We start from the raw sequence: 17,697 nt of genomic DNA, 5'->3' as shown, positions 1-17,697 counted from the left end.
TTTTCCGTGTCCAACAACCCGCTCGTGCGCGGGCTACTTTGGCATGGCTCTAACAGTCTTGCCGACTCATCCTGACCTGGAGACTCTTCGTCTGTCCATGACCTAGATGGTCTCAGGGATGTTTTCGTCACTGTCGCTCATGCTCTCGTCACCGCTGACCTCGGCGTTCTCACGCTCACGCTTCTCCATCAATGCTTGCAGCTCCGCATCATCGCTCTCGGTAACGGCCTTGGGCTCCATCTTGACTGTCAAGTTACCACCGGCACCCTCGATGCTCTTTCGGACATCAACGATGGCCTCTCCCAAGCAAGTAATACCAACGTTCTTGTCCAAGGTCGAGCATGTAAGAACGTAGAGAGGCGGAGACACGAGCTTGACCTTGACTTGGGTGTCGTCGGTGCTGTGGGCCTCGGCTGTGCGAAGAGCAGTCTTGACGGCGTCGATTCCCTCGTATCCGAAGCAAGTGACCTCGATATCGGCTCGGATCTTGGTGGGCTGGGGAGTAAGACGCTTTCCGATGTATGACTTGAGCTCCTCCTTGGCCACCTCGTTGGGGAAGGTAATATCGTTCCAGACCTCGGGGTTTCTTCTCAAGGTTAGTAAATGTGGTCCAACTTTGGTAAAGAGCAACTGACGTGATGGAAAGCTTGAAAGCGTCGATAGCATGCCCGAATCGCTTGTTTAGGGGCCAAGCAATGGCCTCATAGAGGCTCTCGATATCGAGCTTGGTCTTCTCGGCGAGATGCACCATGATAGAGTGAACCATCTTGCTCTTGTTGTATCGCTCCTCACACTTGACGATATCCTCGGGGGAGACACGTCGCTTGGAAAGATCGATGTAACCTGCCCAAAAAAATCAATATCCATGCCCAAAGTTCAGCCCGACGTTGATTTGATGCTAACCCTTCTCCTTGTCGACACGGAGCACCACGACGACCTCGTTGCGACCAACCCGGATGAGCTTCTGGATACTTCGAATACGTCTTCGCGAAAGCTCGGAAAGCAGGATCATGCCGTCGATGTTGTCGTACTCTAGAAGCTTAACGTAGGCACCCATTTCGGCGATCTGAAATTGGTCAGAGGCAGTTCTTTCGGACAGATCAGGTTGTTACTGACCTGCTTGACATTGACCATGACGAAGCTGTCGATCTCCGGGTACTTCTCCTCGTAAAAACGGCAATGTTGATTTTGGGCCATCTTGACGGTGTTTTTGAGGTTTCAGAGGATTCGGTCGGGTTCTGTAGAATAAGGTGGGGGGTTTTATAGATGTCGAGTGCCGTCGCACAAGATCGCAAGTCGGGCCTTCAAAAAGAGCCAAAAGTCTAATTTTAATAAGTTATTCCTGCGATAGTATCGGTAGTGATTCTCGCGCGATCAGGTCGTAAATCGTCACGTCAACAGTGGATGTAGAGGGGAAGAGTCATAATTTTGACATTTTGCAAGTGCACTCGATTGATGATGGTGGGGTTGTGGCGGGGTGTGGCTCGTTCCCATGCTCATTCGTTTTCGTTCCATTGGTAGTGGCAGTGGCAGTGGCAGTGGAGGTAGTACCTGAAAATTCGGGCATAATGCCGCCAGCTGCGCTTGAGATGGCCCGCCCATGACTTTCGTTGCCATGATGGGAGCTTTCCACGTGACTGAACCAAAGGTAAACAACTTCATCAACACCAAGCCTGTCGACAAGAGCATACTTAGCCATGGCTCCTGGTAAGTTCCAAACTGCTGTACCTGCGATAAAGTCGCGAATGTTTGCTGATTGATTTCCAGCGACTCAATACGAACTTTCACCGCCCCCAACCGACGCGGTCTCGGCGATCGCGTTTGCGCCGTCTTCTGGAACCAAGCTCCTTGTCTCATCATGGGATAAGAAGGTGTATTGCTATGATATCGCAGGTGGAGCTGGCGAGGCGACTCTCGTCAACACATACGAACACCGGGCGCCAGTCTTGGATGTCTGCTTCGGCGCCAATGATAATGAAGCTTTTACTGCTGGCGTGGATTGGTGTGTTAACAGGTCAGTGGATGCGAATGGATACGCCTCGAAACGTTAAGCTAACAACAATGAACAGAATCGACTTGGAGACTGGTGAGAAGACCCTGCTGAGCAAACATGCTGCGCCGGTGCGGTCTATAGCCTACAGCCCAAAGTTTTGTGAGTCATTGAACCTCTGTGATTGACTCATACTAACAGAAACCAGCGGTCTTGGTCTCCGCGTCTTGGGATTGCAGCTTGAACCTCCATAACCTCAGCGATCCTTCAAGCACCCCAATTAGGGTCTCCCTCCCCGGCAAGCCTCATGCGCTGGCTGCTAGTCCTACGAAGATCGTGGTTGCCATGGCTGGCCGTGTTATCAACATCTACGACCTGAAGACCATTGTCGATCTATTCGCAACTGGTTCATCTGACCTGCAGCCATGGCAACAACGTGAATCGTCTCTGCGATATTTGACACGCGCAGTGTCCTGCATGCCCAATGATGCTGGCTACGCCACTAGCAGTATCGAAGGCCGTGTTGCAGTTGAGTGGTTTGAGGATACAGCCGAGTCCCAGGCCCGAAAGTACGCCTTCAAATGCCATCGACAGGCAGCCCCAGATGGTGACGGTGATATTGTTTATCCCGTAAATGCTCTCGCCTTCCACCCTGTCCATGGAACATTTGCTTCAGGGGGTGGCGATGGCACCGCTGCTTTGTGGGATGCAGAAGCAAAGCGACGACTTAAACAGTACCAGAAATTCCCCAACAGCGTTGCTGCGCTTGCTTTCTCAAGCGACGGGAGATATCTTGCTGTGGGTGTTTGCCCTGGGTTTGAGACTGGACAAGAGGACTACAGCGGTGCCGGACAGACATCGGTATTGATCCGTGAGCTTGGCGAGAATGAAGCCAAGGGCAAGGGAGCTAAATAGGCGACACGCGATGGACAGTCTTGTTATCCCAAAAGGCGTTCTGGTGGTTGCGGGGCTTGATTTTTTATTCTGTACTATTCTCGATCTAAAGGAAGTGGCATCAAGATACCCGTCATGGAGCAGCCTCAAAATAGCGTCGTGAATGGTTGCCCTATTTGTTCTTGGTTCTTTTGCTGCTGACCAGCCACATGTAGGTATCTCTAGACGATTTCAGTGGTCCCAAGCGACGGGCTCCTTGACTTCAAACCTTTGTGGTTCCCCAAGGTTGGTTCGTGTACATTCTCCCGTATCCGAATAACCATTGGTTGGGGATACCCAAGCGATACTTCCTTCACATCAAATCCATCTCGGCATTGATATTCCAGGCTATTGGATGGCAAAGCACATGGCCACGGAGAAGGCCCCGGAAGTTTATAATCTCGAATTCGAACTCCCTTTCTGATTGTATACTGCCCTTTCTTCTCAATCAAACGGGGGGCTCCCTGAGGAACAGGCCGCAACTTTGTGACTACAGGCGACTCAGACGTATGTGTTGTTGTTGGTGATGGAGTACCATGCCGCTGCCGGCTGCGTCTCGCTTGAGTTTCTTTTTGACAGTCATTTTTCTGTTGGAGTGCAAGCGTATCGTGATTGTGTTTACCTGAGAACCGTCGGTCAGGTGTATATTCTGCATCTCCAATAGAACGAATGGACTCCATTCGCCTTCGTTTCGTCGGTCGACATGCTCGAAGAGGTAGCAGCTGCAGTTGACTGGCTCGGCTTTCAACATCGCTTCTCGGGCTATAAAGTAGGGACTGGCTTGTCTGTCGCTGACGAATAGGTGTTTCTGGGATACTCTTGGGAGTCAATACAATGATGCGGAAGATAAGAATGATATGAAGGCACACAATTCAACGTTCGTAAACTCATCCATGGCAGATTCTGGGCTGTCGACATCATCATGCTCTTCCGAACTTGGGAAGGACGTAGAGCTTCGACTTCGACTTCTCTTTCGACTACTGCCAATGGTTTGGTTGGATTCTGTATCATCATCGTCCTCAAGGAGGATTTGGTGCATTGTCACTAACTCGACTTGATGACCGGCAACATGGCTGTCGTCCACCTCTATAGAGGGTAAAATTGTTTGAAAAGACATATTTGAGTGATTTGGTGAATCTTTCGAGGTGGGCTGCCTACGTTTCGTGGTGGTAAAGTCAGGTGCGTCCCGACTGCAGATGGGAAAGAAGGAAGGAGCTACTGCGGTCTGTCCCCTATGGCTCTTTCCTGACACTTTCTGTTTGTTCAGCGCAGGCTTCACCGAACAGCTCCTACCTCTGAACAGCAAATCATTTCGGCAATATCAAGAAAAATCAAGTTCATGTGCTGTTCGTATTTTCCCTTTAAAGTTGCTTTTCAACTTCTGTGTATCTGCCAGTTCTCAAGCAACATAACAATATATTCTAACAGAATAGTCTTGAATTTGCAAAGCAAGTTTGTTCTTTGGTTTTCTGTGCTGGCGATGTCCTCAATAACCTCTTATTCTGAACCCGTGTGCTCACTCTCGTCCCAGTCTAACAAACAAGCAACCCCGTCTGGTTCACCATCGATAAGAAGGCATCACTACAGCACCAATTCTCTCTTTCCAATCCAATTCCATCCAGTCTGATCGAGACCGAGCTGGTAACCATCGCCAAAAGTTCGCTTTGAGGCGGACGCCCTATTCCCCCCGCGCAGCCGGTGAGATGGGCTATAGCAAATCAGCACATGTATTCGTGTGTTGTTATGAGGAACGTACCTTTGGTGGTTGGATGTGGTCAAACGTGCCGCCCATCTGGAGCAGCCAAACGTCTGGACCTCCAAAAGAGTTACCCCCACGATACAGGAAATCGTTAGGAAAGCCCACATCAAATTCAGTAGCCCCATCGATCTCTTGAATATCCTCAGGGGAGAGATTCAGGGTGAGAGCCTGAATGTTGGCTTTGAGATGATCCACCTTTCGACCACCTATGATGGGAAATACATAACTTGTCTTGTGCATGACATATGCCAGTGCGATGCTGGTGATGAGTGTGTTCTTACGGTTAGCGATCGACTCCAGCACTTTACTGGTTCTGATCTCTTTCTCGCTGGCCTCCACTCTTCGTCCTTCCCGCGCATTGCGTTGTTCTTCGGTCTTGAACTTTCCGCCTCCAAGGGAGCCCCACGGCGCAATTCCCATGCCTTCAGCTTGACACATGGGAATGATATCCCGCTCGAAGTCACGGGAGGCCGCCGACCAACGACCTTGGTAAACAGAGAATTGCCGCAGTCCATTGCAGCGAGCATATTCGTTGGCCTTGCTACGGAGTTTTCAGCAAGTTATTCGCTCTTAGAAAGGCACATGGCATCTTACCTCACGATCCAAGCAGGAGTATCGCTGACGCCCAAGTGGAGGACCTTTCCGGAGAGTACGAGTTGGTTGAGAGATTGCATCATCTCTGGGATAGAGGTGTTGCCATCATACCAGTGAACATAGAGCTGAGGCCCTGTTAGCTTAGCATTCTGAGCTTCGCTCGGAAGAAAACACCTACAAGATCAATGTAATCGGTCTGCAGGTTCTTAAGGCTGGCCTCAACTGAAGCCCTCAGACTCTTCGATCCGTTGCCAGTGAAGTTCACCATGATATTAGGAGCACCAGGCCCAGCTCGAAAGTTGGTGGTGTATTTGGTGGCGAGAACTGAGCGCAGGCGTAAGTACAGGACCAAGTGTTGAGTGAGAAGGGGTTACAAACCGATTTCATCCCGGTTGCCGCGCTTCCTCATCCATTCTCCCACCCATTTCTCGGTTTCCTGGAATTGGTAGTTGTTTGCAGAGTCAATAAAATTTCCGCCCTGTTCTTTCATCAGTACATTGTCGACATCTTACATTTGACATATGGTGGTCACACCTGTTCATAGAAGAAATCCAAGATTGACTCCGATGTGGACTGGTCGCATTCTCCCATCCACTCTTTCCTACGATACCGTTAGTAGATAGCAGACATCAATGGATGTGTATCTAACCAAGCATTTCCAAAGTTCATTGTACCAAGACAAATAGGGGACACCCAAACCGATGCAGTTGGTGACAAAAGTCGGTAGCGCCCTAGAGGGCTTTTGGGCGGTGGTGCGAAAGGGAGAGCCATTATGTTTGCGATAGGTTGCTAGTGTTGGTGATAAAGAGGTGTGAAGTTGAGGTGAAAAGATGTAGTGGCAGTGTATTTATAGGGATAATGAGGATGGAGTGGGCAGCGAATGGAGGTGGTGATGATAGTGGCAGCGGCAGCGGCAACGGCAGTGGCGTCACTGCAGAAGAACGATCGATGGTGGCTGAATTTATGTTATCAAATACAAGAGTTGTGAGTATTTCTCAGTTGATAGTAGTGAAGGATTCTCTTCTGACTTTATATATTCAGATCTATCATATGAAAATGGCAGCTCCTACCAATCCCACCTATAGGCACCATTTTGGAACGGACCTTCTGGACTTAAACGGACTTGTCGGACCCGTACTTGCTGAAGAATGCCTGTAACATCTTGTGCGATGCTTCCTAGACGATACTGAAGTTGACTCACCTTCTACGGTACTAACGAGGCGTGTACGGGCATATCCTGCAAGAGTTGATATCCATCCGCACAACGAAAGGGACAAGACCTCTAAACTAGCCTCAGCGAACTCACGTAAATATTCTCATTGGCTTCTCAGAATACACTAAAACAGTGAACTACCTAGATACGTTTAGATCAATATCAGTTCATGCTATTATTCAGCAAAAGCAGTTGTCAAGATGATCGAAACAAGCAGCTGAGAGCTGGAGTTAACGGACTTAGAACATGGGGAAGTGTTCAGGTTGCATGAGGCACACTTTTAGCATCCACTAGATACTAGATATATGGTTCGAGATCGACACTGAACACCTTGATGTGCGAAATTGTGCGAAATTGTGCATCATAAGCATCTTATATCAACGCATCATTGTGTTTTGTTCGAAGTGTCTATCACTTGCGGGGAACGGTCTCAGTACCGTATGGAAAAGCGCAGTGTGAAGGTCTGATACCTGAATGACCTGCCACCCGAAACGTATTGGCCCATTGGAACAACTGTAGATACATGTAATAGTATTAGGAACTAAATAACTGAAATGATAAGTTGCACTGGACATTTATAGAATGAAAATCCCAGTAACAGTAAGACATCAAAACGAGGACGATGACGCCAAAACTGCCTACCCTGGAGCTGAATATGGACAAGGATGCTGACCTAAAATGGGCTGATGCTTCTGGCCATCGTAGCTCTCTCATTGGCCGGAGGTCCCGATTACTCGGCCGGGCGGGTACGTACCTAGCCTCCAATTCGATTGGATCTCACTCGGCCTAGAATCTGTGCATCACACCACGACAATTACTACGAGCGACATACCGAGACGACGAATTGAACATCAACCTACGAACCTGCGATCTCACAAAGCCGATCCGGGGCAGAATTGGTCCGGATCAAGATGACGACCGCCTAGAATGGCCACTCCAAGCCCCGCCCCCTCAAGGGTCGCCGTCAACGCTCTCCGAGGTGTTCTCCTAACAACGTCCTGTTCAGTCATCATCCTTGCTGAAGAACGACGTCGACGACTCAACATCGCTCGAGCTGCTCTCGACAATGCCAAGAAACTTCACACTGCGCGAGTGAACCGCAACTCAGCTGCGCTGGCTGAGAGCTACAGCAGTAGACGAGAAACCTTCCCGATCGAAATTGCCCACGATTTCTCGCACGCACCCACCAACAATGTTGTGCGCCGTCAACGAACAAGGATTGACTCATTAGAGCATGAATTATCGCGCCCGAAGGAGATTGAGCATATAGAGTCTTTTGAGACAACATTGCCTGAGGATGGGGACTCAACAAGTACGCCTCAGAACCGCCAGAAGAGATGGGACGAGTGGGACGCAGCACGAAAGGAGTTATCACGCATATCAGAAAATAGCACATTCTCTCACAACGCCCTTTCAATCAGGTTATCACCGGAGATTAGGCTCTCAACTACATCATCACCAAGGACACGATCAGCCAATTCCAGGACGACCAAGGCCAGAAAGGACGCTAGTACAGGCTCAACAAAAATGTCGACGACGGATAACACCTCAACGACAGGCAACAGACAGGTTGGCATTGCAAAAACAGAGCCGGCCGATGAAACCTCGATAGGACAACCAGAATCGTGGTCACTGCTGGATAATCTCCTGACGGAATTGGAGATCCAAGACTTGCCACGCGATGAGCGTGTCCAGAATGGAATGAGAGCTGCCAAAATGCTTAAGAGTCTGACCTCAACCTCTACACAGAGTAAAGAGGCCCAGGAGGTTTTATCAAGGGGTATCCGGATACTTCAGTCTGCAGCAGTGTCTCGGGAATACGGAACAGTCCCTCTCATACTCGAGGCTGTCCGTCCCGCTTGCAACGATATTTGCCTTCTGGCCGTACCCTTCCTCGACAGTCTTTCCCGCAGCCGCGACGTCGAGGGTGTGAGGCACTTACTGCGAAGTTTGTCTCGCTTTGAGCCACAATCGAAGGAGGCACTGAATACCAATCGCAATGAATGGGTCACTCGGCTACTCATGCATTACTGGAGGAAGACGAAGGACTTCCTGGAGGTCAAAACGATTTATACCTTACTCCAAAAAGGCGGTCTTTTTGACGATAGTGTATTCTCTTTGTCTACTCAGTATGCTGCCAGACGCAGAATTACCCTCATTGCTCTTGATGCTGGTGATGATGCGACTGCAAGTGCAGAGATGTCCCAGCTCCGTGAGATGAGACCGAAGGCCTCGGGTGTCGATGTCAAGCTTCGTGGGAGATTTATTGTACGCGAAGCCGAATTGGGACAATGGGACAAGGTCTCGGCTGGACTTCAGGCTTTCGGACCTAAAGCGAAGCAATCCGACCAGTTTCAGAATGTTCTGTCCTGGCTGACAAAGATCTATTGCAAGGACCACACAACCGCGGAGATGGATATTTTTGTGAGAGATCTTGTCAGCAACCACCACATGAGTTTGAATAAGCCTCTGGCATTCTTTGTCATGGACAGGCACGGCCGAACCCGCAATCTTCAAGCCCTCGTTGCGTGGGTGCAGTTCTGCCAAGATGGTGGCTTGGCAATGGACCAGATTTTCTTCAACGAGATTGCCGACAAGTGCTGCAGATACTGGAACCTGTCGAGAGCTGACGTGATTCGCATGCTGAAGGATGCTCGAACTTCTGCGCCATGGCTGAAGGACCCTCTGTTGACCAGCTACGCTAGTGAAGGCGGCCTGCATGGCCTTCACAAGCCTCTGCCAGGAGAGAAGACAGACAGTTATGGAATTGCCCCAACTCTGCCCGAACGCCGAGGTGATTCAATATCCATCTATGAGCGAGCAGCATTTAAACACATGAACACTTTGGCGCTTGAGAATGACTGGAGCGGTGTTTTCAGCGCCTACAAGGAGGCAACTAAGAAGGGTCTTGGGAATTCATCACGATGCCTTCGACTTGCTGTTGTCGCCAATATTCACTTGGAAGGACCCCATTCTGGCACAGTGGCATGTCTCATTAATGAGGCATACATAAGGAATCACGACATCAGCGGTGCTTTGGTTCCTATGCTGGTCGCTCGACTTGAGGCTGGCGACAACGTGAATGATTTACTCCGCGAGAATCTTGCTAAGGGTCAACACATTCATGACAGTGTATACAACAAAGCTGCTCGTGTTCTCACTCAAAAGGGCAACCCCGAAGCCGCGATCAAAGTCTGCGAAATGGCAGCACAGCAGAATGGTATGGGTGAGCTGGCGTACAACAAGTTCAACTTTGCCAGTCTCATCCATTCCTATACCGGACAAGGGCGTTACAGAGACCTGATGTCACTTATTGCAAGCTTCATATCGAAGTCAGAATGGTGGCAGGGTAGTAAAGAGTGCAAGGAATCCGTCAAGTTAGCTATGAAGCATGTTGCGTCAAGGGCAGCCACGGACCACAGGCGAGAGAACACGCATAAGCAAGTACTATTACGCCTTGACGATGCTCTTGAACATATCAAGACCCTGAGGGCGACGAACAAACAAGAGCGGGAGGCCGTTACCAAGGAGGTTGTTGGAGCTTTCAAGACGGTGGAGGAGCCAGTGGCATTTGAAGGAGGTTTCTTCCCAGACACACAATCTGGGCGGCAGACGCCAAAGGACAAGCGGAATACAGACTGGGAGTTGTCCTCAAGACGAGATTCAACACCACAAGCATTGAGCGAGTCGAGGCACAGGATCGTCGAGGATGAATTGCCTGCTCGACAGCACAAGATAGATAAGATCCGAACAGCACGACACGAGCGGACGAAACGAGAGAGGACGCCCTCGCCTGAGCTTACTGAGGATGAGATATACTTAGAGAAGGAAATAGCTGGTGCAATGGCTTGAGATTAGAGGTTGTATACTTGGAAGACACGGATATGCATTGGCATGGCGTAGACATTATGGTTACAGAAGAGGCATTTGGGTATATCGGCTGGGCTTCTTGGTCACGTTAACTTTTCTTTGTGGCCTGAGAATATGAGCATATGATGGTATCTGTTATGGTACTATCTGCAAAACAAACAATACAAAACAATATCTAAAGAATCTATTTACCTCCTATGGAAATGCTATATGAGTTTCAACGTGCCCCTCTCAGCACATGTCAACTGATAAGCTATGGATGATTCTTTTTCGCATGTGATTCCGTTTCTCTGCTGTGAGATGACTTGATTACAGGTGGGGCTTGGGTTGATAGTGTCACATGCAGCAGCGTATTCGTGTAGAATTGACCCCGTCATCATGAGATTTGGTTAACTGAGGTCATCAACCAGAAACTGATTGGCCACTAGCCGCTAAACAGACGCAGGAACATCAAGTAAGCATCGACCCCAACCAGAGAAACCCTGAGAGTCGCATTCCGAATACGTATTTTCTCTTACTCTCGACGAAGTAATACCGGACTCGGCAGAGGAGAAATTGGTTCGGGCCACGTACGATCTGAATTTCTCTCTCTATGAGACGACGTCTTTCACATGCGAAAAGTCCCGGAACCTGGCGGTGTCCTTTTCGCACATCGAACCATGCCCGCAAGATCTCGTCTTCGGTGGTTGGCTGCTCTTTTAGCGGTCAGGGCGTCTACGGGTCTTGGTGGCGCGATTGCTGCGACCAAGGGAGACCACAGCGTTGCGGGGTGAAGTGTTCCAGGGGACCCTACAGTGGGCTATTCCCCTGGAGCTACGATAATGACAGCCCTAGAGAGAATGCCAGGATCGCCCCATGCCAGTCCAAGGGTCCATTTCTCTTCCTTGTTGGTTTTTTCCCTTCGTTTCTTTGAATTTGGGGCCCCTGACATGACATTCAGTGACGGTTTATAGGCTGATTTGTTGATATCCTGGAGGATGAATGCCACGAGGATGAGAGGAAAAGGGAGCCTATAAACGGCGCATATCCGGTCAATTGTGATCAGACGAGAGGAATTGTCGTCTTTGAAAGTGTCTGTGGTGTTTAAATCGGTCCAATTGCCCAGAATTCCATCTCAATTGATCGATCTAGTTGTGTTTTCTCACTGGACCTCTAACCTTTTTTATACTTGCCCCCAAAAAGTCGAGAGCGTCATTGTCACAGGCTCTGTGGCCCCCGAAAACCGATTTACGTTTATAAGAGATAAGACTTTCCATTATTTGTTGACTTACACCTGAGCGTCTGCGAGAATATTGTGTCATCTTGCATAAAAGCATTGATCTCAATCTCTTTATAAAAGCATCGCCTTTTGTTGCTGCTCTTACTCTTTGACCACTTCCACCCCCTAATTCCCAGGGCCAATCCATCCAATTTCTCGCCGCCCCCCGATCCGCGATTAATAGACCCCCCACTCCCCATCGAAAGTCTTGTTAGACAATTCCTCAACTACCGCGACTCAACTTCCCTTCACTTCTACAACAGCCAATAATTTCAACCATGGCTTCAGTACTCACATCAACCGAGTCGCAGACTCGCCGTCGCGAACAATACCACGAGGCCGATGTCGTCGTTGTAGGAGCTGGTGTATTCGGCTGCACTATCGCCTACGCTCTCGCAAACCAGGGCCGATCCGTTCTCCTTCTCGAGCGATGGCTATCGGAGCCCGATCGCATCGTTGGCGAACTTCTCCAGCCTGGAGGTGTCGCCTCACTACAGAAAATCGGCCTCGGTCACTGTCTCGAGGGCATCGATGCCATGCCTTGCTACGGATACACTGTCTTCTACCACGGCGACAAGGTCCTCGTTCCTTACCCCGGTCTCGACGATAGCGGAAATGTCACACATGCTTGGGGAGGTCACAGCACAGCGGATAAGAGACCGTCTGGATGCAGTTTCCACCACGGTCGCTTTATCACCAAGCTACGAGAGTCGTGCATAAACCATGAGAACATCACTGTTGTTGAGACAGAGGTTGTCAAGACGCTTCGCGGAGAGGTGTCGGACCAGATTCTCGGTGTTGAGAGTCGCACAAAGAACAAGGAGACCGGTGCCAAAGAGAAGGATTACTACTTTGGACAGTTGACTATTATTGCTGATGGTTACGATTCCAAGTGGCGCCAGGAGGTTCTCAGGACCAAGCCGAAGGTCTGCTCAAAGTTCTACGCTCTTGAACTCATCGACTGCGATCTCCCTGAACCTGGCCACGGCCATGTCATCATTGGCAATGCTTTCCCTATCCTTCTCTACCAGATCGGCACTCACGAGACCCGCGCTCTTATTGATGTGCCTCAAGGTATCCCCGAAGCCTCGCCTGAGAATGGCGGTGTTCGTGGATATATCCGCAACTATGTCCTTCCCGCGCTCCCTACCAGCATCCGACCCTCAGCTGAGAAGGCTCTTGAGGATGGCAAGATCCCCCGAAGCATGCCCAACAGCTGGCTTCCTCCCACGAAACAGCGCGCCAACGGAGCCATTCTCCTGGGCGACGCTATGAACATGCGACATCCTCTTACTGGCGGTGGTATGACTGTCGCATTCAACGATGTTGTCATCCTTGCCGAGGAGTTGCACCCCAGCAAGGTGTCTGATCTCGCTGACAACAAGGCCATCAACAATGCTCTTGATCAGCTTTACTGGAAGCGCAAGCCTTTGACTGGTATCATCAACGTTCTTGCCCAGGCTCTGTACTCCCTGTTCGCAGCCAACGACCGTCAGCTCCGCGCTCTTCAGTACGGATGCTTCAATTACTTCAAGCGCGGCTCAACTGACGGCCCCGTCGCTCTCTTGGCTGGTATGCTCCAGCGGCCTTTCATCCTCGCGTATCACTTCTTCTCCGTTGCCTTCCTTGCTATCTGGCTCAACGCATGCACCGTCATTGGCTGCGGTATCTTGGGCATCTTCAAGGCTCCTCTCGCTATCATTGATGCCGTCCTCATCCTCTGGAAGGCATGCATTGTCTTCCTTCCAATCATGTACCGGGAGACATTCCAGTAAATCTGGAGCTTGGGAGAAAAAAAAAAAGAAAGAGAAGAAGAACATTGTATGTCTAAGTAGCGAGAGCTGCGGCGTTTATGGAGCTTTGGCTTGGGACTTTTATGTCGAATTTTAAAAACGAATCTAAATTTCTTTCAGAAATGGGAGACATTAGATTAGAGCAGAGGGACTATTGTACATATGCCCTTGTCCTCTTCATGGGTGGTTATGAGACATTTGAGCACTTTGGAGTGTTGAGCGGGAGTGGGCTTTTGTTAGATATACACACACACACGCATGCTTGATCCCCATACTATCTGTGGTTAGAGATTGGGAGATACAAGTAGATTACCATTTCAAGATTAATATTAATTGCAATTGAGCTTCACTTTGCCGTGTCTTGTCAGCCTAATCGTGTGTAGGGCGAGCCGTTTATGTTGATGAATTTGAAAGATTTGTTGACTGTGTGTTTTATTCAATTAGACATGATCATTGTGATTACTGAGCATTTGCGCTCATATCCTGTGTGACCCCTTGACCTCCATCCTATGTCAATCGTCTTCGATAGACACCAAACATCCAACTCGCTCTCAGCACCGCAAGGCCAATAGCCATCTTGATACTGTCCTGGATGACGTTGAGCTTGCTGCCACCAACCTCGTGCCACTCAATGGGCACTTCAGCAACCTTGATGCCGGGACTGGTGCCAATAACACTGCCATCGTGGCCAAGAACTGGTGTCGCGGGTGCTGACTCTGCGAGCATGAGCATCTCGATGTCGAAGATCCACCCCTCAGTGTGCATGTAGGGGATGATGTGTGGGAGGGATGCTCGCGAGAAGAGCTTGAAGCCGCATTGGGTGTCGCGGATGCGCGATGTTGCCGGGGGTGTGAGGATCATGAGCACGAGATGGAAAGATCGCATGAGGAAGTTTCGTAGAGCCGAGCGCTAGTTATGTTAGTTGATACAGTTGTTATAGACGAGGGGCTTAGTTTACCTTAACAACGGCTTCGCTGCCGACGAGATGGGCTCGGCTTCCAATAGCAACGCCGCGGTGTGATCCATCGACAACCTCCTCGCATCCTTCAATGAGCTTACCAGCATCACAGAAACGGGATGCGCCATCAGCATCAGCGAATAGGACATATTCACCCCTCACATGTCGGAAGCCATGAGTAGTCGCTCCACCCTTGCCTCTGTTGCGAGCAAGTGAGACAACTCTAAGAATGTCATGGAGGCCGTGTTCTTGGGCAAACTTGAGGACAACATCCACTGTCTTGTCCTTGCTTCCATCATCGACAACCAAGATCTCATATCCGCCGAGATCCTCCTTAGGAGCGTTCCGAACATGTCTCTTAGTCGTAGGACTTACTCCGCTAGGTCCAGCTTGTTTGGTCCGGCCAAAGTGTTCATCGAGATAGGTGACAGCCTCTTCAAGGGTGGGGATAACGCGTGCTTCTTCATTGTAGGCTGGGAAGACAACGCTCAGACGCACTTGGGCGGGTTCGATGTTTCCAGCATCGGGAGTAGGGAATGCTTCATCGGGACGGACGTGCTGCTCGCTAGCCTGTCGCTCAGCGAGCCAGCGATCGTACCAGCAGGGGAGAGGTTGAGGCTGTGTGCGTCCTTCGGTGGGATGGCTGGTAAGGTAGGTCTTTTCGGAGGCGTAGACGGGTCGAGGCTTTGGCGCGACGAGATGGAGGATGACATAGAGCTAGGAATGGTGAGCTTGCGATTGCGCGGGGCCCTCTAGAGGGGTTCAGTGCAGTGCATACCCCAAGAAGTGCCAGCGCAATGAGTGCGAGAAATAATGTCAGAAGAATGTAGACGGGCGTAGCTTCAGCCCAAGCCCATAGAGGTCTGAGAAACTCCGCGGGCGGATCGATCGCCATTTTGGCCAAGGGGAGAGAAGTTGTTTAATACGGCTCGCGACTGCGGAGATGCAGCGATGAAAAGGCGAGTGTCGGTAGAATTAAAGCACGCTCATTTGAGATGCCAATTGATTTGGTGCAACGTACACAAGGAAAGGAAAGGAAAATAAAAAAAAGGCGAACGCGCCCGTGGGCGAAGCAAAGATTTAGAGTATGGATGCGGTGGGTAAGGCAGGTTGCTTGCGATTGTGGTTGTACAGCATTAGAAGGCCACGAAGCATGAATGAGGCGTTGCATCTAATCTATGATTACGTAGCTACAGGCCTGCGGGTGTCAAAGTGTGCTATAGTGAAGATGGTAGGGATCGGCAGGGACCAAATGGTGAAATGGCCAGTAGGAAACTGCCGAGGCTAATAATTTTAGAACAATTGAAGACATTGATGAGAACAACCACATTTGATCGTTCACTCAATTCAAGACATATCTCAAGAAATACATGAGACTTTGGATTGTATTTTTCATGTCAGACCATAAACAGACTGAGAAACTAACATGATATGAGAATATACAGCCTCCCTTGCTACCTCTACTTAGCGAGTCTAATAAGCTTTGTGACTTACAAGATCAATCAGACTGAGTCAATGGACTGCAATACGGATAACCGCATTTGATTATTTAGGTAACAAACTCAATCATAACCCCTGCAGTAGTTGTCTTCAAGACATTCACAAGGATCGCGATCGATGGAGAACAGAAAGTGAGCGTGAATCGTTCGTTGTCTTAGTTTCATTTCAGCAACAGTTGGTCCCAGCCAACGAAGAATGACATTGCAGCCAAAGCCTAAAGCTAAAAAAGTATGTAACAGTAATTAATGGAAGAACCCGAAAGGTTCTAGAAGTAAAGTCTAAGCGCTATTGTACATGAAGTAAAAGGGCTTAGCTTGGTTCGGATTCCTGCTCTGAACCAAGTCTAAACAGAGTGTGGCGTACTTTTTTGTGTTTTAGTACTGGTATAAAGATTTCTGCCAAGATGTGTCAAACTCGACATCGGAATGCCCGAGACTTAGAGGCGCCCCATGTCCAATGCTTGCTTTCTCCCCCACAAGACGACCCCTGTAGCTTTCTTTTCTTGGTCGTGTCTTGTTGGGTTGTTCGCTTTCGCATTCTTTCAAAACTCAGAGTGCCGTGTCCTGCTCGATCTCAATGGAGAGCTTGGTGGACGGATCGGTATAAGTTGATGGACCTTGTTGGGCCGAAGCGTGGTTGGTAGCAGGGAGTCAGTCCCTTGCTGATTCTCTTTGGGTTGTAGCTTATGATCGTGTCTGAGAAATCACCCTCCAGGGGCAGAAATCTCATCAAGTACAAGCTCAGATCATGACACCAGTCTGGAAACGCTCAGCGAGCCCATCCCGAGGGTCAGGAGATACAGTGTAAGCCAGACCATACTGAGGACCTCGGACAACTTCCTTGCCCTTGAGAGAAATGGGATGATGGAAAGTTGGCGCAGGAGAGTACTCATAGATGTGGGTGTGGGCAGGCTCAAAGTGATGCACAGGAGAGTGACTTCTAGGGCTGATGTCCCCATCGTAGTCAGTCTCGCTGGCTTGGTAGGTAGTGCTGCAGCTGCCGCTGGTGAAGGGAGAGGCCGTTGAGGATCCGGGGAAGTTCATCTGGATGTGGTGGTTGTCGTGCATGGCATCAGCAACGGCCTTTGCCGTTCGCTTTCGATTCTCAGCGCGAACCTTGGAGCGGTCGTGATGACGGGCACCAGCTGGACCGACGTTGACTGAATCGCATGCTGCGTGTGTGGGAACATGGCGATATCTTTGTGTGGGTTTTGTTGCCTTGGGCTGCTCTACTTCTTTGGCTTTGACTGTCTCCTTGTGGTCGCGAGCACGCTTGATAGAGCTGAGGATAGACATGGTTGTTGGTGGATGTATAAGTTGAAGAGATGCTGATGCGATATGATGTGAAGTATATACAAGTGGATGTGTTAGTGTTGTATTGTATGTTGGAATGGTATGAAGAAAAGAGATTCCTATTTTCAACGGGCGAAGTGGTCTAGATATAACAAGAGGCTAGGTGAGGATAGGTTGGTACCTACCTAGGTAAGGTAGTAAGTAATCACTGAAGTGATGCGTTGGAGGCTGGCGTCAAAGTTGAGCGGGCATCAGCGTCGAAAAAGAACCTGACGGCCCGCAACGGCGCTGCAATAGCCGATCTTTACTGAGTTCGAGACTCCCAAGACTGGGCTTACAAGACTTACAAGTCAAGCTGAGGGTCTTGGTCTAGAGGGCGTTAAAGTGAAGCGCCACAGACGCACCAACCCCTGCGGATCCGTGAAACAAGGCCAGCCCATCTCAGCAAGTGTTTGCTCATGAGGCGCTGCGTTGAAACGACTATGAGGCAATCCAGGGGGTTACACGATGGAATGGAGGAACTATCTATGCAGAGCG

The 17,697-nt window shown here is 49.7% G+C and overlaps 8 protein-coding genes across 8 annotated transcripts; 3 read left to right on the top strand and 5 right to left on the bottom strand.

Moving 5' to 3' along the window:
* Nucleotides 1-102: 102 nt before the first annotated feature.
* FMAN_02464 (putative translation initiation factor eIF-2 alpha chain) lies at nucleotides 103-1,197 on the bottom strand (the record flags this gene model as incomplete). Its single annotated transcript, XM_041820029.1, has 4 exons — nucleotides 103-586; nucleotides 636-843; nucleotides 904-1,066; nucleotides 1,117-1,197. 4 exons carry the CDS (start codon nucleotides 1,195-1,197, stop codon nucleotides 103-105), a joined length of 936 nt encoding a protein of 311 aa, XP_041685950.1.
* Nucleotides 1,198-1,697: 500 nt separating this feature from the next.
* On the top strand, nucleotides 1,698-2,905 carry FMAN_02463 (uncharacterized protein; the record flags this gene model as incomplete). The annotated part of the gene is made up of 4 exons (XM_041820028.1): nucleotides 1,698-1,707; nucleotides 1,768-2,014; nucleotides 2,070-2,152; nucleotides 2,199-2,905. The coding sequence occupies 4 exons, from the start codon at nucleotides 1,698-1,700 to the stop codon at nucleotides 2,903-2,905; spliced, it is 1,047 nt and encodes a 348-aa protein (XP_041685949.1).
* Nucleotides 2,906-3,105: 200 nt separating this feature from the next.
* On the bottom strand, nucleotides 3,106-4,040 carry FMAN_02462 (uncharacterized protein; the record flags this gene model as incomplete). Its single annotated transcript, XM_041820027.1, has 3 exons — nucleotides 3,106-3,510; nucleotides 3,546-3,714; nucleotides 3,793-4,040. The coding sequence occupies 3 exons, from the start codon at nucleotides 4,038-4,040 to the stop codon at nucleotides 3,106-3,108; spliced, it is 822 nt and encodes a 273-aa protein (XP_041685948.1).
* A 561-nt stretch (nucleotides 4,041-4,601) lies between these two features.
* FMAN_02461 (putative norsolorinic acid reductase) lies at nucleotides 4,602-6,047 on the bottom strand (the record flags this gene model as incomplete). The annotated part of the gene is made up of 7 exons (XM_041820026.1): nucleotides 4,602-4,631; nucleotides 4,680-5,223; nucleotides 5,277-5,401; nucleotides 5,455-5,600; nucleotides 5,655-5,754; nucleotides 5,811-5,877; nucleotides 5,926-6,047. The coding sequence occupies 7 exons, from the start codon at nucleotides 6,045-6,047 to the stop codon at nucleotides 4,602-4,604; spliced, it is 1,134 nt and encodes a 377-aa protein (XP_041685947.1).
* A 1,369-nt stretch (nucleotides 6,048-7,416) lies between these two features.
* On the top strand, nucleotides 7,417-10,341 carry FMAN_02460 (uncharacterized protein; the record flags this gene model as incomplete). The annotated part of the gene is made up of 1 exon (XM_041820025.1): nucleotides 7,417-10,341. The coding sequence occupies one exon, from the start codon at nucleotides 7,417-7,419 to the stop codon at nucleotides 10,339-10,341; it is 2,925 nt and encodes a 974-aa protein (XP_041685946.1).
* A 1,554-nt stretch (nucleotides 10,342-11,895) lies between these two features.
* On the top strand, nucleotides 11,896-13,392 carry FMAN_02459 (uncharacterized protein; the record flags this gene model as incomplete). The annotated part of the gene is made up of 1 exon (XM_041820024.1): nucleotides 11,896-13,392. One exon carries the CDS (start codon nucleotides 11,896-11,898, stop codon nucleotides 13,390-13,392), a length of 1,497 nt encoding a protein of 498 aa, XP_041685945.1.
* Nucleotides 13,393-13,917: 525 nt separating this feature from the next.
* FMAN_02458 (uncharacterized protein) lies at nucleotides 13,918-15,263 on the bottom strand (the record flags this gene model as incomplete). Its single annotated transcript, XM_041820022.1, has 3 exons — nucleotides 13,918-14,319; nucleotides 14,369-15,085; nucleotides 15,147-15,263. 3 exons carry the CDS (start codon nucleotides 15,261-15,263, stop codon nucleotides 13,918-13,920), a joined length of 1,236 nt encoding a protein of 411 aa, XP_041685944.1.
* A 1,345-nt stretch (nucleotides 15,264-16,608) lies between these two features.
* FMAN_02457 (uncharacterized protein) lies at nucleotides 16,609-17,163 on the bottom strand (the record flags this gene model as incomplete). The annotated part of the gene is made up of 1 exon (XM_041820021.1): nucleotides 16,609-17,163. The coding sequence occupies one exon, from the start codon at nucleotides 17,161-17,163 to the stop codon at nucleotides 16,609-16,611; it is 555 nt and encodes a 184-aa protein (XP_041685943.1).
* Nucleotides 17,164-17,697: the final 534 nt, after the last annotated feature.

Source organism: Fusarium mangiferae, assembly GCF_900044065.1.
Source record: "Fusarium mangiferae strain MRC7560 genome assembly, contig: FMAN_scaffold010, whole genome shotgun sequence".
Taxonomy (NCBI): Eukaryota; Fungi; Ascomycota; class Sordariomycetes; order Hypocreales; family Nectriaceae; genus Fusarium; species Fusarium mangiferae.
This window is presented reverse-complemented; position numbering and strand designations above follow the sequence as displayed.